The following is a 25,561-nucleotide window of genomic DNA, read 5'->3' as shown; positions in this document are numbered from 1 at the left end:
TCCCTCCGTCTCTATCTCTCTCTCTCTTCTCTCTTGATTTAGCACCTGAGAGAAGAGCCCAATTATATATCGTTAAAACATGTTATTTGCTAAAGGAAAAAACTGAAAGGTTTCCCAAATAAAAAGTTCCTTTACTTAGAATTTAAACCATTTAAGCTAAGAAAGACGTTGTTACTTCACCCTTACCAATGTTAAGTACCATAGTTTGTTTTGGCAGCTTTTGGCAGTACCGGGCATTTGTTCTATTTCCATTATGGTGGTTTTTAGTTTTGGAAGCGATTGTCCTGCCGAGATATCGGCAGCCATTTTGGGTATGTTCGCTTCGGTAAATTTTCTAGTTAATTTTGCCCATCTGGTACTCTGTCAGATAGGTTATATCACTTACGTTTTATGGCCTTTTATGTTATCATTAATTATTATTAATTTTTACTATGGTATTTATTTGCTTGCAAGTCCAATTTGGACCTACGAAGAATAGCGATTTAAGATAGCGTTTTAAAGCATAGTAACGATTTAAAGCTTAGCGATTTAGTCTGTTAATTTGTACCCTCCTGGAGGGTTCGTTTTAGACTATATCCTTGTTTTTTTTTGTTACGTTGTCGTTATTCTTCGTTATTACTATTACTAAGAAAAGCAATCAATTTTATTAATTTTCTTATTTATTGTGTGATGTTAATTTTTAATATGTAACCTTGAGAGCGAAAGCATAGAGTGCTCGTTTCCTGTTCTACAGGTATGAGTTATCCTTTCTCTCGTTTTCTTTGAGTAAGAGAGGTGAATTTCCCGTTCTCCGTTTTTATACGATCACGGGTTATTCAGGCCTCTTCTCAGTATCAGAATTGATGATAGTACGTTTAATATTATAAACGATTTATTGATGTGGTTACTGTTAATATAGCTAACACTATTATTAGGTACGTTAGTGTATGAGTCATTAATTGGGGTCGTTTTATACCGACACCCTTAGCTCCGCCTTGAGTTATGCTTGGCTCCGCCTTGAGTTATGCTCCGCTATAATGGATACTCATTGGGTGAGAACTAGTTATCGTTCCGGAGCAGATTTTTGGAGTGCAACGGTGAAATCCGGCACTCGGACTCCGGCTGAAGCCTTTTACACACGAACCTTTGTCATGTTTGATCACAATTACACAGTTAAGGCCCCCGTTTTCATCGTATCTCCGGCTTCACTGGAGATAACTCATTCATTGAGGATAATGTTATCGTACCGGAGACGGTCACGATATCACGATGACGGGCCTTTGCTACCGGACCTCCGGTAAAAACAGAGATCAAGCAGGAGTCCAGAACCGGAGTTAACAGTGTGATATCGATGAAGTTTAGAGATTCATGCTATGTGGTTACTGGTTTTCTATTATAATTTCTTATTTTATTAAGGTGTTAGCTACTACCATACTCACACATTAATTAAGATTTAAGAGTTTCTGATTCATAAGTCAATGACAAGAATCTCAAGGAACATCCAGACTTATGTCTTCTTTCTTTTTACAGAAAGTCCGCTGCACTGCCAGGGGCTGCTCCGCTGCCTTTACTGATCCCATGGGCCATGATCTATGCCGGGCCCATGCCCATTGCGCCATATCCTTCTCTCGGGAACCGGGACAAGCCCCCTATACGATATGGTTTCCGGAGGCATGCATGCTCTGCTATGAGCTGTCAGCCCTACTCCTGAGCGAGGAGGTAAGTTGGTTCTAGTGTCCCTGTTAATATTCTTTGCGAAGAATTAATTGCTCTTTGTATATTGACTTCAGTTTTGACTTCATCATTAATTCCCTCTCCTCTTTCAGGCTGATGATGAATCTCTCAGGGAGGCGAGAGCTACTCTCCGGCCTTGGGTGTCAGGGTTTGGGAGGAATGCGCCTGCTGGCGCACCCTATCTTCTTGATGGAGACATGGCTTCTCGCCTATTCCCAGGCTCTACTACTGCAGCAGTTCCACCGGAGACAGCGGCCCCGTTAATTGAAGTGATTAGAGAAACCATTCTAACTGAGGAAGAGGTTTTAGTGACGGAGGCCGAGCCCTACCTAGGTCTGGACGAGGAACCCATGGATGAGCAGGTAGGTGGTGTTGAGTTGGTGGACCCCCTTTCACCCCACACTCCTTCCTCTTCTACTTCCTTTCACGGCTTTGATAAACCTACGGCTTCTCCTCTAGGTTCCTCCATTCCTGTACGACCCAAGGTGAAGCCACTACGTACCTTTAAGCCTTCAGCTTTGCCATTATCAGTGTCACCGGTTCCGGGACCCTCAAAGGATCCTGATGTTCATATTGCTATACCTAAAACCGTGACTCCTAAGAAGTCAAAGTCTACTAAGTCCAGGGCTTCGTTAGAGGATCAAGCTCGGGAGCCCCCTTTATCCGCCGCCATGGTCAGGGATATTGTGAAAGAGCAGATACAACAATATCTTCAACAGTCTAGGGCAGACCGAGGAGCTATGACGGAGCTCAAAGATATGGTGGCAAGTCTCATCCGTTCCGGAACTCAGATGCCCCCTCCTTCAGCCCCGGACGCATCGAAGTTACCTCCCTTCGAGAAAAACAACCCTTGGAGGTTTGCCTTACATGCTCCATATATTGATGGTGCCATAACTCTAGAGGGCATAGGCACCCGTCCTCTAGAGGACTTAGAATTTTACCCTCCGGGACTAGAATTCCCATTCAACGGCTTCGTCCGATTGAAAGAACATGCCTTGGTTAGGTTAGACAAGGTACCGAAGGAAACGGTAATATTCCCTAAAGAGCAGGCCCAATCTTTCTGGGCCAGGACGTTGTCAGACTGGGGTTGCACTAATTCCAAGCTCACCCCACACAAAGGAGCCTACACCATATTTACAGCTTCTCCAGGTATTACCTTGCCTATTACAGATAAAGTGGCAGCTCTTACTTTTCAGGCTATCAAAGAAGGTTCTGCCATGCCAGCTCTTAAAGAGACCGATCCCACCTCCATGCTCATTCCGAGTACCGTTACTATCTGGGATGATGCCCCCGCTACTTTCACAGTAGGGAAGTTAGACCCAGACTGTGCCTCTAATCTGTTCTCCGAGAAGCTTCCTAAATTACCAGATATTCTTCTCAAGACTGAGTTTGAGGCACGGAATAGGTTGGCTAGGTCTCTCCACTCCATTACCTCCGTGGAGTCCCTAACCTCACTTTACCCGACCGAGACCATGTTCCGGGTATTCACAAAGAACCTGTCTCTGTCCTTCCAAATCGACTTACACGAGTTTTGTTCGGCTCGGGTTAGTTGCAGGAAGCACGTTCTTTCTGAGGCCACGATCAGGCATGAACCGAATAGGCTGATAGCTTCCCCCTGCTGGGGTAAGAACCTTTTTCCTCAGGAGGAGGTGAACAAGGTACTACAAGACGCTGCGAGAGCAAATCAAAATTTGCAAGTGAGGTGGGGCCTCACTGCCAAAAAGAGGGTTGAAGGTCAAAAACAAAACTTCTTCAGGAAGAAACAGAGGTTTGCCCCTTACAAGACGAGCCGAGGTCACTACCAACAATCGTCGATTGCCCACTCGTCTTCACAGTCTCCCACTGCTTCGTCTCCTCTACAGCCGAAACACCCTCAACAGGTGGTCTACCTCACTGCTCCCCCAGGTACCCAACCCAACCCCGTTTGGATGCCCTCACCCGCATACATCCCTAGCTACGGGCCCTCAGGTCCCTTTCGTGGACACCAGAGAGGTAGCTACAGGGCTAGAGGACAGTTCCGTCAACGAGGCGGACCTAGGACAAGGGGTTCTCGAGGAGGGAAAGAACCTAGATTCACTCCCTCGCAATGATATAGTTCCGGTAGGGGGGAGACTTTACCACTTTCGAGACCGTTGGACCTTCAGTCCGTGGGCTCACAGCATAGTCTCCAAAGGCTTGGGGTGGAAATGGTCACAAGGTTCCCCTCCTCCACCAGTGACCTTCTTCCAGAGACCCACATCCATTCTGAGAGAGTACACCACCGAGTTACTACAGAAAAAAGCAATCAAACGGGTTCGATCGCTGAAGTTCCAAGGCCGCCTGTTCACAGTTCCGAAGAAAGGCTCGTCGGCATTGAGAGTGGTCCTGGACTTGTCAAAGCTAAATTCTTACATCCTCTGCGACAAGTTCCGGATGTTGACCATCTCTCAGGTACGTACCCTGCTTCCCCGTGGGGCCGTCACCACCTCTATCGATCTTACCGACGCCTATTATCACGTACCAATAGCTCGAAACTTCTCTCCTTACCTAGGTTTCCGTCTAGGCAGGAAAGCCTTTGCATTCAAAGTCATGCCCTTCGGCCTCAACATTGCACCCAGGATATTCACGAAACTGGGAGAGACGGTGCTAGAACAACTCAGGAACCAAGGGATTCAGATCGTTGCTTATCTGGACGATTGGCTTATTTGGGCTCGGTCAGCCCTGGAGTGCAACAGAGCTACGAAGAAAGTACTTCGTTTTCTCGCCAACCTGGGATTTCGGGTCAATCTCCAAAAATCCCGCCTACTTCCATCAGACCGCTTCGAATGGTTAGGCATACAGTGGGACCTTGCACGGCACAAGCTGGTTCTACCTCCCAAAAAGGTAAGAGAAATAGCTTCCAAGGTCAAGAATTTTCTAAAACACAGGCAGGTGTCCAGAAGAGCCTTAGAAAGAATCCTCGGCCTTCTGCAATTCGCCTCAGTAACAGATCGCCTATTGAAAGCCAAACTTAAAGACATCAATCGAGTTTGGAGAAAGAGAGCCACAGTACCTTTAAGAGACAAGGTCTCGAAAATCCCCTCTGTCTTGAAAATGAGATTACAGCCATGGTCCGAACCGAAGAACCTTTCCAAATCGGTTCCTCTTCAATTCCCACCCCCACAAGTGACAATTCATACAGACGCGTCTCTGAGTGGATGGGGGGGTTACTACGAACGTCAGATGTTTCAGGGCTCTTGGTCACCCGCCATGAAACACTTCCACATCAATGTTCTCGAAGCCATGGCAGTGTTCTTGACCCTGAAGAGGCTCTCTCCTCCGAGGTCGACCCACATCAGAGTAGTGTCAGACAGCACAGCCGTAGTACACTGCATCAACAGAGGAGGATCCAAGTCGCCCAACCTGAATCAGATCCTGGTCACTATCTTCACCTTGGCAGCAGAAAAGAACTGGTTCCTGTCAGCAACCCACCTAGCGGGAGTCCAGAATGTGATAGCGGACTCACTATCCAGGATGAAACCACTGGAATCAGAATGGTCTCTGGACATAATTTCATTCCAGTGGATACTCAGGCTGGTTCCGGGCCTTCAGGTAGATCTATTCGCAACTCAGATGAATCACAAACTTCCTTGTTATGTGACACCAAACATGGACCCTCAGGCTTATGCCATAGACGCATTAACCCTGGATTGGAACCATTGGAGGAAGATTTACCTATTTCCACCAGTGAATCTTCTAATGAAAGTATTGCACAAACTACGCTCCTTCCGGGGGACAGTGGCCTTAGTAGCACCTCACTGGCCAAAGAGCAGTTGGTTTCCTCTCCTCCTCGAGCTGAAACTCCGACCCTTCCGGATTCCATTCCCCAAACTAACCCAAGTAATTCAAACACAGACTGTGTCAGATTCCTCAAGGATAGCCAAAACCCTAACTTTGTGGACTTCATGAAGTTTGCAGCTCATAAAGACGCAAACATTGACCCGGAAAACGTTCTCTTCATCGAAGCGGACAAAAGGGACTCGACAATTCGTCAATATGATTCGGCTGTTAAGAAATTAGCAGGTTTCTTAAAGAATTCAGACCACACTCGTATGACTCCGAATTTAGCCATCTCGTTCTTTAGGTTCTTATTTGACAAGGGCTTGGCAGCTAGCACTATAACTACCATCAAGTCAGCTTTGAAGAAGATATTCCTGGTTGGGTTTAACATTAATCTAGCTGATTCCTATTTCTCATCTATTCCAAAAGCATGTGCTAGGCTTCGGCCGTTGGATCGGCCACAAAAAGTCTCTTGGTCTCTGAACAATGTCCTCAAACTCGCGTCGGACACTGACAACGAGTCCTGCTCTTATATCACTCTGCTTAGGAAGACGTTATTTCTATCAGCTATGGCCTCAGGTGCTAGAATCTCAGAACTAGCAGCGCTCTCACGTAACCCGGAAAACATAGATTTCCTCCCTACAGGCGAAGTACTGCTTACCCCAGACAGAGCTTTCCTAGCAAAAAATGAGGACCCGCAAAATAGGTGGTCCCCTTGGAAGATCATCTCTCTTCCCCAGGATCCTTCGCTGTGTCCAGTCACTACTCTCAGGACCTTTTTAGCTAGATCTGCCACCCGCTCGTCTGGCCCCTTATTTATCAGGGAACAAGGTGGTACTTTGACCATTCAAGGTATCAGACAACAAATCCTCTACTTCATTAAACATGCTAACCCGGAATCATTTCCCCATGCTCATGATATACGGTCAATAGCTACCTCTATCAATTACTTCCAGAACATGGACTTTGATGACCTTAAAAAATACACGGGTTGGAAATCTCCTATGGTTTTCAAACGCCACTATCTAAAGAACTTACAGGCCCTTAAATACCCTACGGTTGCAGCGGGGAGTCTTATCTCCCCCCATTAATCTCTGATTATTTCTTTATTCCATCTCTTCTCTCCTCCCTCCTGACCACCTCTCACACCACGTCGCCACTCTCCTGGGTGGTTCGTTAGCCCTAAGTTATTTTGCCATGTTTAATTGTTATGATTTAACTGTTATTGTAATTACCATTCCTGTAAAGTTTAGATATGCTTAGACATGTAAGGTTGATTCCTTTCACGACGGGACACTCAGGTGATCCCTGGTCCTCATATTATTTTAGCATTACATCCCCTATGCCTATGGCTAGTTTATGATTTATGTTTACTTACAGTATTATATTATTGCCTTACATGGTGTTTGTTTTCTCCTTATTATGTTATTAATTTATTGGGCTTGGAAGGCATTCTCTGGTACATTCTCACCGGACGTCACAGGCCGCCCCAGAAAAGGGATTTTGACGAAGGAAAAATCTATTTCTGGGAAGAGGCCTGTGACGCCCGGTGAAACCCTTCCCGGTTATTTGATACGGACCCCACCCCTCTTTTTCCTTGCCAAGCCATATGTTCTTGCAGAAGGATGTCCTAGAGGGCGCGCGTGGTAGGTGTCGTTGGGGAGTTCAACCATGTTATCTAGGGCCTGTCACGGCCCTCCCCATTGATGAAGGGATTATCTAAATGGAAGACAACCTGTGAATAGTGGTTTACACACGCCTTTGTTTAATACACGACACCTACAAGGTGTTCGCGCGAGGGTTGTAACCTCTGCATTCCATGCTTTTATCTTTCTCTAGTATATTTGGAAGATTTATATTAGGAAAGGTATAAGGAAGGACCTTTCTCACCGGGCGTCACAGGCCTCTTCCCAGAAATAGATTTTTCCTTCGTCAAAATCCCTTTTATTTAGAATTTAAACCATTTAAGCTAAGAAAGAATGAACGAAACGCTAGAATCGGTTTACTCTTACTGCAACGTGAAACCGTGATACACTCTCTCTCTATCGTAACGATAGAGCGCATGTTGAACGTTCTGAACGTCAACAACTGCGGAGACTAAAAAACTAAACGTTAGTTCATCTTTGAAAACAGTACGAGACTATCAAAGAAATTCTTTCATAAAACATTAAAATTAAAAAAGTATTAAATTCTTAAAAGGTTAAATACGATATAACGGGCTCAATGTTAATTAACTTCGGTTCCAAGTAAGGACCGCCTACTATTAGGAAAGGTCGCATATAAACAAACATAAAAATTAATTTTTTATAAGTTTATAATAAATGGAGTTAATCGAAGAGGCCTATAAAGGCGGAGAGATATAAAATAAATAGATCTATAACTTGTTAAGCAAAATTACCAAAAACCTAAACACACTTCCGTCTAAGGGAAGGGTCGGCCATTTAAAAGTGAAAGAGAGTCCATACTCTCTTCGTCACCATAATTAAATCTATCCAAAACGAGTTCAAGTTTTGAAATGAAGATAAAACCCCTGCATAGCGAAAGCTCAAAACTGGAATAGTGTACTTCACCAAATCGTTGTGAAAACAAATCCAGTTAGGGACGGCGTATTTAGTAGGTCTTGCCATTGGCACGACAGAGAGAAAATTGGTTCTTGTTGACATCGAGTACTTGAGTACCTACTTGACAGATGGCGCTGTTGATGTACACCCCCACCTGTATAGCGATCGCTGGCGTATTCCGCCCGTAGGTTTTTTCTGTCGGGCAGCAGAGCTGACAGCTATATGATCATCGGGTAAGTTTAATATTGAAAATTACGGGTCATACAGATTTAAAAAATTAATTACCAAGGCTGTTTACAGATCAGATACTAATATCAGATTCCATAGAAAAAAAAATTAATTTAATACCTTTTGAGAAGATAACTCCATTTCTTGTTTTGCCACTCGTCTCATTTCTAAATCTCTATGGAAAGATTTAATCTTGTTTTCATCATATTCTCTCTTTTCCTTCATGTTGCAATATACAACTGTCTGCTTATCATGACGATTCTTGCTCATCTCGAACACAGTCTGAAAATAGGCAATAAGTTTTCTATAAGAAACACGTTTTGCATGAATATAGAAAGATAACTAGATAACATAGCTCAAGCCTTAATTTGTTTCTATGTGAATCGGTAACCCATCCACATAAGCATAATATACATTCTAATGCATTGACAAAAATCTAGATGGGATTCATGAATTTCGGGTTATAAAGCCTGGTGTTAGGACGACCTGTGAGGCCATCCACTGCCCAAGTGCAACTGTCGAAACCCCAGCAGTTGTACTATGAAGTAAAAGTTAGAACAGGTTGAATAACAAGGAATAAAGTCAGTGGGAACAGAGATAAAGCAGCAGAAGATGGACTGCAACTGATTTAATAATAGATGGAGGGGATTTCATAATAGTAAAACTCGCTGAAATTTAGGCTACATAAAACGGCTGCAAGACTGTTCTTTACCTACAGCTTAGAAAATCTTTACCATTTTACTAATTCACAAAAAGGGAGACAAAAAAGTCCTGAAAAATTACCCTCCCAATGAGTTTACTCTTAGAGATATGAAAAATTTGGAATATTACATATGAGTATTATTTTAGTGCTAGCTGAAACCAGCTGCTAAAGCTTTTTCAAGTTGTAACTACTTTCCGCTAGTTAGCGTAGGGGGGTAGCAGTGGTAGACCAACCACCCCGCTCACACCAGCACTAGTAAACAGTCGTCACTTTGGAATTGCAGTAGGACTTCAGGGGGAAGGTAAAGGCGGCACTAGTATGTGATGTGTAAAGAGCTTCAGGTTTGCATATTTAGGAAAAATACAAATACAAACTTTCATTTTTAATTCATAACACTAATTCAAATAGTTTTATTTGACATACTTGTTATATATTTTATTTACTATTGAATTTAATAGAAGTTTACTGGAGTTTCATTAATGTTGCAGATACACAATGATTTATAGTTTTTAGCTCTGAAGTTTTCAATTATAAAGCTTAGGAAATTATTAATTTTCTTCCAATTCTTTTAGTAGCTTTTGTGCATGGATCTTCTCTTCAATATTTTTTAAGCTACTGCTTGATTTATGAAAGGAAGCCTTCTTCTTTTTAAGGAAGGGCCAAAATCCTTACCTAGATCTCTCCAGCAGCGAAGTAGCATTGCCTCCGCAATGACTTTAGCTTTGTCCACTAGGGCTAGGAGGAAGAGGGATTTGCATTGCAGAACACTATAACAAATTTCTCTAACTCTACTTTCTCAAAATTTTACAAGGCCTTGTAGACTGGTTATCCAGTAGCTTTGCTACCGCTAGGGTGGCCATCTGGGATCACTCTATACACCCCTTTCCAAGTAAACCACAGCAAACACTAAGTTGAACAAGGTCTGCTGGGCACTGAATTCTGCAGCCCCAACGTGATCTATGACTAAATAAAAAGGGTCATCCAATTGATTGGTATCAACAAGAACAATTCATGCTATAATAAAGGTAAGAAAGGTTGGACACGATCACCTACTACCTCGCTAATAGCCAACATAACACAAAAATAAAATAGAAAAGCTATGTACAACTTAAGTTAGCCTGCTTTTCCAAGTTTTCTATGAATTACTTGGAACTAAATGCAAAAAATGTGTTACTAAACTTCAACTTTACGTTCTGATTACTTATCAAATCTGTCACCTATTAGCTGGAGCTGACATAACTTCAAAGAAGAGGGATTGTGAGAGAACAGTAGTCCTCCATATACTTGAACACAAGACTGTTGCCACCAGTTGGTATATGTTTACATAAAACCAAGCCAGGAAAAAGTTGAATCACACTGTGATTTACTAGTTCAAAACGAACTACCAAAACTCAATTTGTATCATGGGGCAAGATAAGAAAAAGATGAACGGTAAAGCATGAGTTAATATATCGTATCATCAACTGGTAAGATGCCCTCAACTGCAAGATAGAGTGGTAGGTTACAGAGAGGGGGGCCATTTTTTTTTTTTTTTTTGCAGAGGGAGAGAATGGGAATTTTTTTTTAAGGGAGGTAAATATAAACACAGCTTCAAGTAAAAGCAATACAGTATGAACATTACGGGTTTCATAAAAATAATGAACATTCTTACATACCTCTTTTGGCTGGAGATTCTTCAGGCGTTCCAACAACTCCAGACGCTCATCTTCCAAATCAACATTATTCTTTATTAAAAGAGGATGGTATCCAACAGACACGAGCCATTCATCCTCTTTCATTCTTTTGATGCTCTCTTTACTTGGAGGGGGTCTTGACCTGATATACTGCTTATATGCACTGTCCATAGTGTTCTTCAGATCAGGCTATAGAGTACACAGAAATATAAAATTTTATGAAGACAAAATAATTTTAAAAAGTCTAGAACAATGTCATTAAATCCAAATGCAGAATATATTTCAAAGATCACATTTTCTTTGTATCCATAAAACTATCAGAGAATCTAAAAAGGGAAATATATCACTTTATCACCGTAATTCTTCAAAGTGCAAATACAAATACGGTATGGAGTTTAAAATGTTATTTTCATTAGTAAAATAAATTTTTGAATATACTTACCCGATAATCATGTAGCTGTCAACTCCGTTGCCCGACAGAATTCTACGGAAGGGATACGCCAGCGATCGCTATACAAGAGGGGGGTGTACTCACAAGCGCCACCTGTGGCCAGGTACTGCAGTACTTCTTGTTGACACCACTTCAATTTTTCCTCGGTCCACTGGTTCTATGGGGAGGAAGGGTGGGTCAATTAAATCATGATTATCGGGTAAGTATATTCAAAAATTTATTTTACTAATGAAAATAACATTTTTCAATATTAAACTTACCCGATAATCATGTAGCTGATTCACACCCAGGGAGGTGGGTGAAAACCAGTGTACATGTATATCAAGAAGCTAAGTATCCCGTATTTCATATTATCAGTTATTCAAAATAACAATGAAATTACAAGTACCTGGTAAGGAAGTCGACTTGAGCCATTACTCTACCTTAAATAAGTTCGTCTTCCTTACTGAGCGCAGCGTTCCTCTTAGGAGGCTGAACAACTCTAAGGTGCTGAAGTATCAAGGGCTGCAACCCATACTAAAGGACCTCATCACAACCTTTAACCTCGGCGCTTCTCAAGAAAGAATTGACCACCCGCCAAATCAACAAGGATGTGGAAGGCTTCTTAGCCGACCGTACAACCCATAAAAAGTATTCAAGAGAAAGGTTAAAAGGTTATGGGATTATGGGAATGTAGTGGCTGAGCCCTCGCCTACTACTGCATTCGTTGCTACGAATGGTCCCAGGGTGTAGCAGTACTCGTAAAGAGACTGGACATCTTTGAGATAGAATGATGCGAACACTGACTTGCTTCTCCAATAGGTTGCATCCATAACACTCTGCAGAGAATGGCTCTGTTTGAAGGCCACTGAAGTAGCCACAGCTCCCACTTCATGTGTCCTTACCTTCAGCAAAGCAAGGTCTTCTTCCTTCAGATGAGAATGTGTTTCCCTAATCAGAAGCCTGAATAGTAAGAAACTGAGTTCTTAGAACTTGGAAAAGAAGGTTTCTTGATAGCACACCATAAGGCTTCTGATTGTCCTCGTAAAGGTTAAGACCTTTTTAGATAGTACCTAAGAGCTCTAACTGGGCAAAGTACTCTCTCCAGTTCATTCCCCACCAAGTTGGACAGGCTTGGGATCTCGAACGACTTAGGCCAAGGACGTGAAGGAAGCTCGTTTAGCAAAAACCGAGCTGCAAGGAACATGTAGCCGTTTCAGATGTGAAAACAATGATCCTGCTGAAGGCGTGGATCTCACTTACTCTTTTAGCTGTTGTCAAGCACACGAGGAAAAGAGTTTTTAATGTGAGGTCCTAAAAAGAGGCTGATTGGAGAGGTTCAAATCTTGATGACATAAGGAACCTTAGGACCACGTCTAGATTCCAGCCTGGAGTGGACAACCGACGTTCCTTTGAGGTCTCAAAAGACCTAGGGAGGTCCTGTAGATCTTTGTTGGTGGAAAGATCCAAGCCTCTGTGGCGGAAAACCGCTGCCAACATACTTCTGTAACCCTTGATCGTAGGAGCTGAAAGGGATCTTACTTTCCTTAGATATAACAGGAAGTCAGCAATCTGGGTTACAGTGGTACTGGTTGAGGAAACTGCATTGGTCTTGTACCAGCTACGGAAGACTTCCCCTTGAGACTGATAGATTCTGAGAGTGGATGTTCTCCTTGCTTTGGCAATCGCTCTGGCTGCCTCCTTCGAAAAGCCCCTAGCTCTTGAGAGTCTTTCGAAAGTCTGAAGGCAGTCAGACGAAGAGCGTGGAGGTTTGGGTGTACCTTCTTTACGTGAGGTAGACGTAGAAGGTTCACTCCTAGAGGAAGAGTCCTGGGAATGTCGACCAGCCATTGCAGTACCTCTAAGAACCATTCTCTCGCGGGCCAGAGCGGAGCCAACCAACGTCAGCCGTGTCCCTTTGCGAGAGGAGAACTTCTGAAGTACCCTGTTGACAATCTTGAACGGCGGGAATGCATACAGGTTGAGATGGAACCAATCCAGCAGAAAAGCATCCACGTGAACTGCTGCTGGGTCTGGAATCGGAGAACAATACAACAGGAGTCTCTAGGTTATCGAGGTAGCGAACAGATCTATGGTTGGCTGACCCCACAGGGCCCAAAGTCTGCTGCAAACATTCTTGTGAAGGGTCCACTCTGTGGGGATGACCTGACCCTTCCGGCTGAGGTGATCTGCCATGACATTCATACCGCCCTGAATGAACCTCGTTACCAGCGTGAGCTTTCGATCTTTAGACCAGATGAGGAGGTCCCTTGCGATCTAGAACAACTTCACGAAAGAGTCCCTCCCTGCTTGAAGAAGTAAGCCAGGGCTGTGGTGTTGTCAGAGTCCACCTCCACCACTTTGTTAAGCTGGAGGGACTTGAAGTTTATCAAGGCCAGAAGAACCGCCAACAACTCCTTGCAATTGATGTGAAGTGTCCTTTGCTCCTGATTCCATGTTCCCGAGCATTCCTGTCCGTCCAAAGTCGCACCCCAGCCCGTGTCTGATGCGTCCGAGAGGAGACGGCGGTCGGGTTTCTGAACAGCCAAAGGTAGACTTCCTTGAGAAGAAAGCTGTTCTTACACCACGCGAGAGAAGACCTCCTCTCTTCGGAAACAGGAACTGAGACCGTCTCTAGCGTCATGTCCTTTATCCAGTGAGCAGCTAGATGATACTGAAGGGGGGGAGGTGGAGTCTCCCTAACACGATGAACAGGGCCAGCGATGAAAGTGTCCCTGTTAGACTCATCCACTACCTGACTGAGCATCGGTTCCTTCTCAGCATGCTCTGGATGCATTCTAGGGCTTGGAAGATCCTTGGGGCCGACGGAAAAGCCCGAAAAGCTCGACTCTGAAGATCCATACCCAGGGAGACAATGGTCTGGGATGGGACGAGCTAAGACTCCTCAAAATTGACCAGGAGGCCCAGTTCCTTGGTCAGATCCATAGTCCATCTGAGAATCTCCAGACAGCGACGACTTGTGGGAGCTCTTAAAAGCCAGTCGTCTGACGGAGCCGGACACAAGATCATGGTACTGCTGCACAGTCTGTGAACTGTCAACCATGGGGAAGCGAGGAAGTACAGTGACAACCCGAAGCTGTCTAGACTGTCTGGGTCGTACAGACAACTCCTTATCGGGTTGCTGAGGTTGCCGCACTGCGTCACAACAAGTCACTTCTGCTGGTTGTTGAACGTCTTCCCAGTGACACACTGACTCCGTAAACAAAAAATCCTTTAACAAGGACTAAGCTTGGACTGCATGTCTTGCAACACAGCTCAAGGTCTATGGGAGCAGGTGTGGTAACAGACGGGGTTAGTGACTGAAGTGGAACCATTACCTTCCCTGGAAGCATGTTATGCTTAAATAAAAGTCCATAGGAGGCTACGCAGCTAAAGGCTCCTCTCCAAATGACAGAGTCCTCAAGGGAATATCAGAAGGAGGGAGAAAAGCACTTTCTCATCTACAGGGACCATATCCGAGAAAAGCTAAGTTCTCTCAGTGAGGGTTTCACTGGTGCAAAAGCAGCAGACTAGAAGGCAACGTTATGAAACTGCTTGACAGTCTAGTGAGTTGGCAACAACCAAAGATGTGTGACTGAGAAGCATGCGGTAAGGTATGCAGAGCATGTTGTATGCAGAGCATGCTGTATGTAGAGCATGCTGTAAGGTAAGCAGAGCGTGTTGCATGGCGTGTAACATTTCTCAGAAATTCCATGACCAGTGCTAGAGTGAGTAATATCGCATTACTGTCCATTGAAAGTGCACGTGCCGAGGGATTTGATTTAGACTGTTTTGTTGATGAATTTGATAGCCGGCATGATAATCGTAGAATTAAGCTGCACTAAATGTACTATAATCTACTTCACCTCAGGAAAGGGAAACTCGCCCTGTTGGCAACACTGCATTACTTCATGCATGCTTGCATGGGGTTTTAATATCAACATAATATTTACCTTACATTCATAACTCATGATTCATTTTTGTTTTGAAGATATTTTTGCCATATTTTGCGATTTTGTTAAAAATATATTGCAAGGAATACATATATATTTTTATATTAAGTAATACAAATAACCTCCATTATCATAATGTTTGTGTAGGCATACATGTATCTGATTACAAATGCAAGTTATGAAAGTAATGAGGTGTTATTATTGTCATTTGTTATTTCCAAGTTGAATGGGAAGAGGCTCAAGTTGAGGAGAAAGTGGCAGATGCATGCGTTGAGGTGGCTGACTCATAGCATGAGGTTGCTGCCTCAAGAGTTGCGCTTGCTGTAAGGGTTGCGGATGCGCAGTAGCAGGTTCCTGAGGAACGAGTTGAGGTTCCTGAGGTGTGAGCTGCGAGAGTTGAGGTAGCGGCTGCGCAGAACGCAGTTCTTGTCTCGCGAGTTGAGGTTCCTGAGGTGCTAGCCTAAGGAGTAGAGGCTCTCGCCTTGAGGAGGGTGAGGTCGCTGCAGCGAGTGCTGAGGTGGCTGCCTCATTGATGGAAGAGGTTGTCGTACCTCAAGAGATTGTTGCCTCGCTGGTGGAACCGCAAGCGGAAGCGGAGGAAGTAAGGCATAAGATTCCTGCTCCCATTGCTGAGGTTGCCTTAAGGAAGGCGGAGGTTGCTGCACACCGCTGGTAACTGGCAACTCAGTACGCGGTAAGGTATCCTGAGGAACCTCAACATCGTACACCTGGCAGACTGGACTGCGGTGAGGCGGAGCGATCGCAGGAGGAGGTGTAACCTTCTCAGCCTGACACTCACGCATTAAGACCGCAAGCTGTGACTGCATGGACTGCAGCAAAGTCATCTTGGGGTCGGCAGACGCTAAGGTCTGCTGAGGCAAAGCCTTAACAGAAGATGAGGTCTGTTGTGGCATCACCTTACCTCTCTTAGGAGGTGTGCAGTCACCTGATGACTGCGGAGAGTCAGAGCTAACCCAATGACTGCATCCGGGTTGTTGAACTCTAGAGATCTGGACTTTACGTTTAAGAGGTCTTGAGACCTGAGTCCAGCGTTTTCTCCCCGAAATTTCTTCTGCAGACGAGTAAAATAAGGGCTCAATCGTCTGCGGGTGGGAGTGACGGTCTCTGTAAGACACGCCCGCAACCACCGAGGATACTTCTGTGCGCCGATCAAGGCCTGCCGAACCCTTTTGCCCTTCGACATTGCTTCTCCCCTGGGCTTGGGAGCTTGCAAGAGGTCCCGGACTGGGAGGACGACTGGCACGCACAGAAGTACCCTCACGCACAACACTGACACACTTTGCGCTAATCACTTATCACTTTTGAATTTCTGTTTGCACTTATTTCACTGAACTCGAAACTTTAAGTGGTTTGTACCTGAAACACGCAATTCTATCCTTCCTTAAAAGTTAGTAATTGCGAAAACAGAATTACAATGTAACAGAAAAATCTAATGAAAGATAAATAATTCAGTGGCTGGAAAGAGACTAAACACTAGATCAAATAAACTACGTTTAAAATCTCTCACCGCATAAAGCTTGAGAACAAGAATAAACTCTAGAAACGTTTACCTTCTTCCCCTAAAGAGACTAGGGAGAAGAGCAAAAACGATAACAACGTTACTCGCTTGAACGAAACGTTTATCCAGCTCTCTCTCCCTCCGTCTCTATCTCTCTCTCTTGACTTAGAACCTGAGAGAAGAGCCCAATCATATATACTCGTTAAAACATATTATTGTTAAAGGAAAAAAACTGAAAGATTTCCCAAATAAAAAGTTCCTTTATTAGAATTAAAACCATTAAGCTAAGAAAGAATGAACAAAACGCTATAAACGGTTTACTCTTACTGCAACGTGACACCGTGAAAATTCTCTCTCTATCGTAACGATAGAGCGCAAGTTGAACATTCTGAACGTCAACAACTGCAGAGACAAAACAAAACGTTAGTTCAACTTTGAAACAGTACGAGACTATCAAAGAAATTCTTTCAAAAACATTAAAATAGCATAATATGTTAACAGGTAAAACCGAAATGACGGGCTCAATGTTAATTAACTTCGGTACAAGAAAAGACCGCCTACTATTAGGAAAGGTCGAATATAAACAAATATAAAAATTAATTTTAATAAATTTATAAAAAATTTATAAAAAAGGAAGTTAATCGAAGAGGCCTATAAAAGGCGGAGAGATATAAAATAAATCTATAACTTTTGTTAAGTAAAATTAAGAAAGAGAGTCTATACTCTCTTAGACACCAACACTTCCGTCTAAGGGAAGGGTCGGCCATTAAAGGTGAAAGAGAGTTCATACTCTCTTCGTCACCATAATTAATCAAATTAATTCCAAAAGCTAGCTAAGCTAATAATAAAACTTCCTGAATAGCGAAAGCTGAAATCTTAGAGCAATACTTCACCAAAAACCGTGAACAAGACTCCAAAATTATAAGCGTATCCATGAACGTCTTGCCGGAAGCACGACAGAGGAAAAATTGAAGTGGTGTCAACAAGAAGTACTACAGTACCTGGCCACAGGTGGCGCTTGTGAGTACACCCCCCTCTTGTATAGCGATCGCTGGCGTATCCCTTCCGTAGAATTCTGTCGGGCAACGGAGTTGACAGCTACATGATTATCGGGTAAGTTTAATATTGAAAATTTTAAAACCCATTCACAGCTCTCCCAGTGATGGTTGAAAATTTCAATTCAACTATAAAACTAACAGATCTAGATGGTTTCAATAAGTTATTTGCCTTTCTATTACAGCACACATACACTGAATGACCATATAAATACAAGGAAATTGAAAAATAGTCATGAAATAATATAACTTTATATATCTATTTCAATCTTACCAGTTCTGATGAATTCTCATGCATACTCAAAATATGTTCTAATTCAGCATCAATGACAGTTTGAGGAATAGATCCATAAATACCATCCCAGTCATCTCTCTTGTTCTTATCTGGTGGGTGTGGAGCAAACCTAAAATAAGAAGCATATTACGAAAATCAGAAATAATAGCTGGTAGAAGGAAAATAGAAAGTTATGATTAAATTATAATACTAATTATCATTGAGGTATATGAACTAAAATATAAAACAGATTACTGTAGTTACAGATTCTTTGCAAAGCATTAAGAATAGGTCACTAGTGTTTTCATATGCCAGCATATGATTAACAAATTGCCTTGCATATCAGAAATTCACAATTTAGGAATACTTATTATGCAAATAAATATATATGGTCTACATAATGGCAAATTTTTTTAACTCAGATTGTGAAATGATATTCTAATTATAAAATAAATTTTTGAATATACTTACCCGGTGAATATATAATAGCTGCAACTCTGCTCTCGACAGACACATACATAAAAAACTCGCGAGCGATCGCTATGCAGGTTGCGGGTGTGCCCACCAGCGCCAACTGTCGGCCAGATACCACTATCGGATGTAAACAAAACCTTCAATTTCTTCTCATCCCACTGCGTCTCTATTGGGGAGGAAGGGAGGGTCGTTTAATTTATATATTCACCGGGTAAGTATATTCAAAAATTTATTTTATAATTAAAATATCATTTTTAAATATCTAACTTAGCCGGTGAATATATAATAGCTGATTCACACCCAAGGAGGTGGGTAGAGACCAGAGTTAAATATGTTTACATCGTATAAGCTAAGAGTTTTTTCATTTTGACAGTTATCAATATAACAAAACCAAAATAAATAGGTACCTGGTAAGGAAGTCGACTTAGACGATTACTCTGCCTTGTAAGTCTGTCTTCCTTACGGAGCCCAGCGATCCTCTTAGGATGCTGACAGACTCCCAGGAGCTGAAGTATCAAGGGCTACAACCCATACAACAGGACCTCATCAAACCCCTAATCTGGGCGCTCTCAAGAAATGACTTTGACCACCCGCCAAATCAACCAGGATGCGAAAGGCTTCTTAGCCTTCCGAACAACCCATAAAAACAACATTAAAAACATTTCAAGAGACAGATTAAAAGGATATGGAATTAGGGAATTGTAGTGGTTGAGCCCTCACCCACTACTGCACTCGCTGCTACGAATGGTCCCAGTGTGTAGCAGTTCTCGTAAAGAGTCTGGACATCTTTCAAGTAAAATGACGCGAACACTGACTTGCTTCTCCAATAGGTTGCGTCCATGATACTTTGCAGAGATCTATTTTGCTTAAAGGCCACGGAAGTTGCTACAGCTCTAACCTCGTGCGTCTTAACCTTAAGCAAAGATCGGTCTTCCTCACTCAAGTGTGAATGAGCTTCTCGTATTAACAATCTGATAAAATATGACAAAGCATTCTTTGACATAGGCAAGGATGGTTTCTTAACCGAACACCATAACGCTTCAGATTGGCCTCGTAAAGGTTTAGTACGAGTTAAGTAGAACTTAAGAGCTCTAACAGGGCATAATACTCTTTCTAGTTCATTGCCTACGATCTCCGATAAACTAGGAATATCGAAAGATTTAGGCCAAGGACGAGAAGGTAGCTCATTCTTGGCTAGGAAACCAAGCTGCAGAGAACAAGTAGCTTTTTCTGACGAAAACCCGATGTTCTTGCTGAAGGCATGAAGCTCACTGACTCTTTTAGCCGAGGCCAAGCATACCAGGAAAAGAGTCTTAAGAGTGAGATCTTTCAGGGAGGCTGAATGTAAAGGCTCAAACCTGTCTGACATGAGGAATCTTAGGACCACGTCTAAATTCCACCCAGGTGTAGCCAAACGACGTTCCTTAGAGGTCTCAAAAGACTTAAGGAGGTCTTGCAGATCTTTATTGTTGGAAAGATCTAAGCCTCTATGCCGGAAGACCGAGGCCAACATGCTTCTGTAGCCCTTGATCGTAGGAGCTGAAAGGGAGCGAACTTTTCTCAGGTATAAGAGAAAATCAGCTATTTGGGCTACAGAGGTACTGGACGAGGATACGGAAACTGACTTGCACCAGTCTCGGAAGACTTCCCACTTCGATTGGTAAACTCTAATGGTAGACGCTCTCCTCGCTCTAGCAATCACACTGGCTGCCTCCTTCGAAAAGCCTCTAGCTCTCGAGTGTCTTTCGATAGTCTGAAGGCAGTCAGACGAAGAGCGTGGAGGCTTTGGTGTACCTTCTTTACGTGTGGCTGACGTAAAAGGTCTACTCTTAGAGGAAGACTTCTGGGAACGTCTACCAGCCATCGAAGTACCTCGGTGAACCATTCTCTCGCGGGCCAGAGGGGAGCAACTAACGTCAACCTTGTCCCTTCGTGAGAGGCGAATTTCTGCAGTACCTTGTTGACAATCTTGAATGGTGGGAATGCGTAAAGATCTAGGTGTGACCAATCTAGGAGGAAGGCATCTATATGTATTGCTGCTGGGTCTGGGACTGGAGAGCAATAGATTGGAAGCCTCTTGGTCAGCGAGGTTGCAAAGAGATCTATGGTGGGTTGACCCCAAGTCGCCCAAAGTCTCTTGCACACATCCTTGTGGAGGGTCCATTCGGTTGGAATTACTTGACCTTTCCGACTGAGACAATCTGCTAGGACGTTCAAGTCGCCCTGGATGAACCTCGTTACTAGGGAGATGCCTCGATCTTTTGACCAGATGAGCAGGTCCCTTGCGATCTCGTACAGAGTCAATGAGTGGGTACCTCCCTGTTTGGAAATGTACGCCAAGGCCGTGGTGTTGTCCGAGTTGACCTCCACCACCTTGCCTCGAAGGAGATTCTCGAAGCTTATCAAGGCCAGATGAACCGCCAAAAGCTCCTTGCTGTTGATATGCATGCTCCTCTGACTTGAGTTCCACAGACCTGAGCATTCCCGACCGTCCAGCGTCGCGCCCCAGCCCAAGTCCGATGCGTCCGAGAAGAGAACGTGGTTGGGTTTCTGAACTGCTAGGGGAAGACCCTCTCGTAGACTGATATTGTCTTTCCACCAAGTCAGACAAGTCTTTATCTTTTCGGAAATCTGGATCGAGACCGCCTCTAGCGTCTTGTCCTTTTTCCAGTGAAAAGCCAGATGGAATTGTAGAGGTCGGAGGTGTAGCCTTCCTAGCGAGACAAATTGCTCCAGGGATGACAGCGTTCCTACCAGACTCATCCAAAGCCTGACTGAGCAGCGTTCTTTCTTCAACATCTTCTGGATGACGAGCAGGGCTTGATCTATTCTGGGGGCCGACGGAAAAGCCCGAAAAACTTGACTGTGAATCTCCATCCCTAAATACAGAATAGTTTGGGATGGGACCAGCTGTGACTTTTCCAAGTTGACTAGGAGTCCCAATTCCTTGGTCAGATCTAGAGTCCAATTGAGATCCTTCAGACAGCGATGACTGGAAGAGGCTCTGAGAAGCCAGTCGTCCAAATAAAGGGAGGCTCGGATGTCCGATAAATGGAGGAATTTTGCCACATTCCTCATAAGCCTCGTAAACACGAGAGGAGCTGTGCTTAGGCCAAAGCACAGGGCCCGAAACTGGTACACCACATCTTCGAAGACGAATCTCAGAAAAGGTTGGGAGTCTGAGTGAATGGGGATGTGGAAGTAAGCGTCCCTTAGGTCTAGAGAGACCATCCAGTCTCCCTTTCTGACCGCTGCTAGGACTGACTTTGTGGTCTCCATGGTAAACTTCGTCTTTGTGACAAAGACATTCAGAGCACTGACGTCTAGCACCGGTCTCCAACCTCCTGTCTTCTTTGATACTAGGAAGAGACGGTTGTAAAACCCCGGTGATTGAAGGTCCGAGACTTTGACCACCGCTCCCTTCTCTAGCAAAAGAGACACTTCCAGTTTCAGGGCTTGTCTCTTTGCTTCCTCTCGGTACCTGGGAGAGAGATCGATGGGGGACGTCGCTAGAGGAGGTCTGCGTACAAAAGGGATTTTGTACCCCTCTCTGAGCAACCTCACAGATTGTTGATCTGCGCCTCTCTTCTCCCAGGCTTGCCAGAAGTTCTTGAGTCTGGCACCTACTGCTGTCTGAAGTTGCGGGCAGTCAGACTCTGCCCCGAGAGGACTTGGATCCTTTCCTCTTTCCTCTCTTCCCTTCGGCACGAGCACCTCCCCTGCTGGAGGCTCTGCCACGAAAGGGCGGGATAAACCTGGACGCTGGAGTGTCTATCCTAGGTCTAGCAGACAAGGCAGGCAAAGGGGGAGCTTTGCGAGCCGAGGACGCAACTAAATCGTGGGTGTCCTTCTGCACTAAAGACAAGGCAATTTCCTTAACCAAGACTTCAGGAAACAAGCACTTAGACAAGGGCGCAAAGAGTAGCTCAGATCTTTGGCATGGCGTCACTACTGCTGACAGAAAAGAGCACAGAGACTCTCGTTTCTTAAGGACTCCGGACGTGAATGAAGCGGCAAGCTCGTTGGACCCATCGCGGACGGCCTTGTCCATGCAGGACATAATGAGTAAGGAAACATCCCTATCGGCAGATGAGATTTTCCTACTCAGGGCTCCCAAACACCAGTCCAGGAAGTTAAAGACTTCAAACGCCCTAAATATGCCTTTAAGAAGGTGGTCCAGGTCCGAGGGTGACCAACTAATCTTCGAGCGTCTCATGGCAAGGCGACGGGGAGAGTCTACAAGACTTGAGAAGTCGCCCTGGGCAGAGGCAGGAACTCCCAAGCCGAGAACTTCTCCCGTGGCATACCAGACGCTCGATCTAGACGAGAGTTTAGATGGGGGGAAGGCAAATGCCGTCTTCCCTAAACTCCTCTTGGTCTCTAACCAATCGCCTAACAGCCGTAAAGCTCTCTTGGATGAGCGAGAGAGAACGAGTTTCGTAAAGGCAGGCATGGTAGCAGGAACGCCTAAAACAAACTCGGACGGCGGCGAACGAGGAGCCACAGAAATAAAGTGATCAGGGAACAACTCTTTAAAAACCACCATGACTTTTCTAAAGTCCAAGGATGGTTGAACTGCTTTAGGCTCATCTAATTCTGAAGGCTGATCTTCAGGCTGTGGTTCAGCAACGTCCTCATCTGACAGTTCCTCATCCGATAACTGATGAGAAAACGGCAAAGGTGTAGGCAACGTTTGACTCGCAGAGTCCGGTCGCACTGGTGCATACGTGACGGAGCAGGACGCAGCGTCCTGAAACTGCTGAACAGTCTGGGAACTGTCAACAACAACAGGTGCGCGAGGACGCACAGCGTCCACCCGAGACTGTTTAGACCATCTGGGTTGTGCAGTCAACACCATACCGGGTTGCGGAGGTTGACGCACCGCGTCAAAACAAGTCAACTCTGATGGTTGGTGAACGTCCTGAACGTCACCAATCGCATCAGTGCGTTGCCTAACGTCAACGTGCGGCTGGAAATCCACACTGGGTCGCATCGGTGGAGGTACAACCCCAACTGGTTGACGCGAGAAAGCTACATCCACGTCAACAGGACGCACAACAGAACGCTTGGATGGCTGATGGCCAGTAGGTTCAACGGAAACCTTCTCAGCGTTGTAGTCCTCCATCAAGGACGCAAGCTTAGACTGCATGTCTTGCAGTAACACCCATTTAGGGTCTACGGAAGCAGGTGCAGTAACAGACGGGGTTAGCGAATGAGACGGCACAACTTTGCCTCTCTTAGGCGGCGAGCAGTCATCAGATGACGGCAACGGGTCCGAACTGTCCCAGTGGCTACATCCGGGACGTTGGACTTGTCCTGAAGGGACCGACTTGCGTTTTAAAGGTCGTGAGACCTTGGTCCAAGGTTTCTTACGTGAAACACCTTCGGACGAGGTAAAAATGGGCTCTCTCGTCTTATGGTAGGGGCGATCTTGACGAGATAAGCCTGATACCAAAGAGGGAACGTCTGTTCGCTGATCAAGGCCTCTCGAACCCATAAGTCGTACGACATTGCTTCTCCCCTGGGCTTGGGAGCTTGCAAGAGGTCCCGGACTAGGTGGACGACAGGCACGAACAGACGAACTCTCGGTCGCAACACTGTTCACAACACTTTGCGTAACACTAGGCACTTTCCCACTTTCCGCCGTGGCACTTTGGCACTTGAGTTCCTTCACGTCCGCCATGAGTTGATTCCGGTCACTTGCTAAAGCCTCAACTCTCTCCCCCAAGGCATGAATAGCACGCATCATGTCTTGCATAGACGGTTCCTGAGTGCTAGGAGGGGGGTTAGGAACAACCACTACAGGGGAAGGATTAGGTTCAGGGGCATGTGGAGAGGAAAAATCTACAGACCTAGAAGAACTTCTCCTTACCGTATCTCTCTCTAGTCTGCGTGTATATTTATCAAATTCGATCCAATCGAATTCCGAAAGGCCCACGCATTCCTCACACCGATTTCCCAATTGACAGGTTTTACCCCGACAATTGGAACAAACAGTGCGAGGGTCGAGAGAAGCCTTTGGAAGACGCCTATTACAGTCCCTAGCATTACACTTTCGAAACTTGGGAACTTGAGAAGGGTCAGCCATTTTGAATTAGTCAAGGGAAAATTCCAAAAAACGATCTAAGTCATCAACAAATAATCCGATCAAAAAAGAGTTCAAGGGTTTATTTGAAGAAAAACACCTGTACTGCGAAAACTCAAACCAAATTAAAGTACTTCACCAAATATGATGGGAAAACTCCAGGTTCTACTGCGAGTAAAAGTACGTCTTGTCGACACGTCGACAGAGAAGAAATTGAAGGTTTTGTTTACATCCGAGAGTGGTATCTGGCCGACAGTTGGCGCTGGTGGGCACACCCGCAACCTGCATAGCGATCGCTCGCGAGTTTTTTATGTATGTGTCTGTCGAGCCGCAGAGTTGCAGCTATTATATATTCACCGGCTAAGTTAAATATTTAAAAATTATGATAAACACTAAGGACTGAAACATTCCTTACATGAAAATATCATATATAGAAAAACAGCATTAATACAGTAATTAAGAGAAATTACCTTAATGCAATGAACACTGGACTTGCCTCATAGCTTTTCAATTCTAGTCACATATCAAAAGACTAAAAGTATTGATTTTTTCATCTAATTAGCAGATTCTTTTTGTTATGGAAAGCTTTAAGAGAATTAAAATTTTCTAAATATATCGAGAGACTATTTTTAACTTTAAACTATAAACGAGTTAATGTTCATCAATACGCATGGTAAAAGAAAAGCTAGTCAGTTTGATATGCACTACGCTATGCATTTCTAAGTTAGGCCAGCTGAAATCATAGCTTGATGCTTAGATAGCTTGTAACTTTGTAGATGTGTTTGGCATAAATATCATAGAAGGTATTGGGAGAATGATGTTACTATTATTATTATTATCATTACTTGCTAAGCTACACCCCTAGTTGGAAAAACATGCTGCTATAAGCCCAGGGGCTCCAACATGGAAGATAGCCCAGTGAGGAAAGGAAATCCTTTTATTTTCATCTGTACTAATAGTTTAAAATAAGGTTTTTCATAACAACGTAATCATAAGTTGCCTTTTCTGTTGAGAGATGATCTCCAGACCATAAAAATTGAAAATAAATACTCTCAATTGCCCTCGATCAGCTAAGTGACTTAACACTTAAGATCC

General features: G+C 44.2%; 1 protein-coding gene across 4 annotated transcripts in view; it reads right to left on the bottom strand.

Annotated features, from left to right (window-relative positions):
* The window catches only part of LOC137616293 (ATP-dependent RNA helicase DDX54), a 121,973-nt gene that overhangs the window by 43,232 nt on the left and 53,180 nt on the right, over positions 1-25,561 (bottom strand). For all 4 annotated transcript variants that reach the window (XM_068345936.1, XM_068345935.1, XM_068345934.1 and 1 more), the window contains exons 11-13: positions 17,908-18,037; positions 10,659-10,865; positions 8,421-8,582 (exon numbers count right to left, since the gene is read on the bottom strand). In XM_068345936.1, coding sequence (XP_068202037.1) covers positions 8,421-8,582; positions 10,659-10,865; positions 17,908-18,037 — 499 coding nt within the window. The remainder of the gene's footprint in view (positions 1-8,420; positions 8,583-10,658; positions 10,866-17,907; positions 18,038-25,561) is intronic.

The sequence above is a fragment of the Palaemon carinicauda genome, chromosome 22, assembly GCF_036898095.1.
Source record: "Palaemon carinicauda isolate YSFRI2023 chromosome 22, ASM3689809v2, whole genome shotgun sequence".
Classification (NCBI taxonomy): Eukaryota; Metazoa; Arthropoda; class Malacostraca; order Decapoda; family Palaemonidae; genus Palaemon; species Palaemon carinicauda.
Note: the sequence above shows the minus strand (reverse complement) of the source record. Positions and strands in the feature narration are given on the sequence as shown.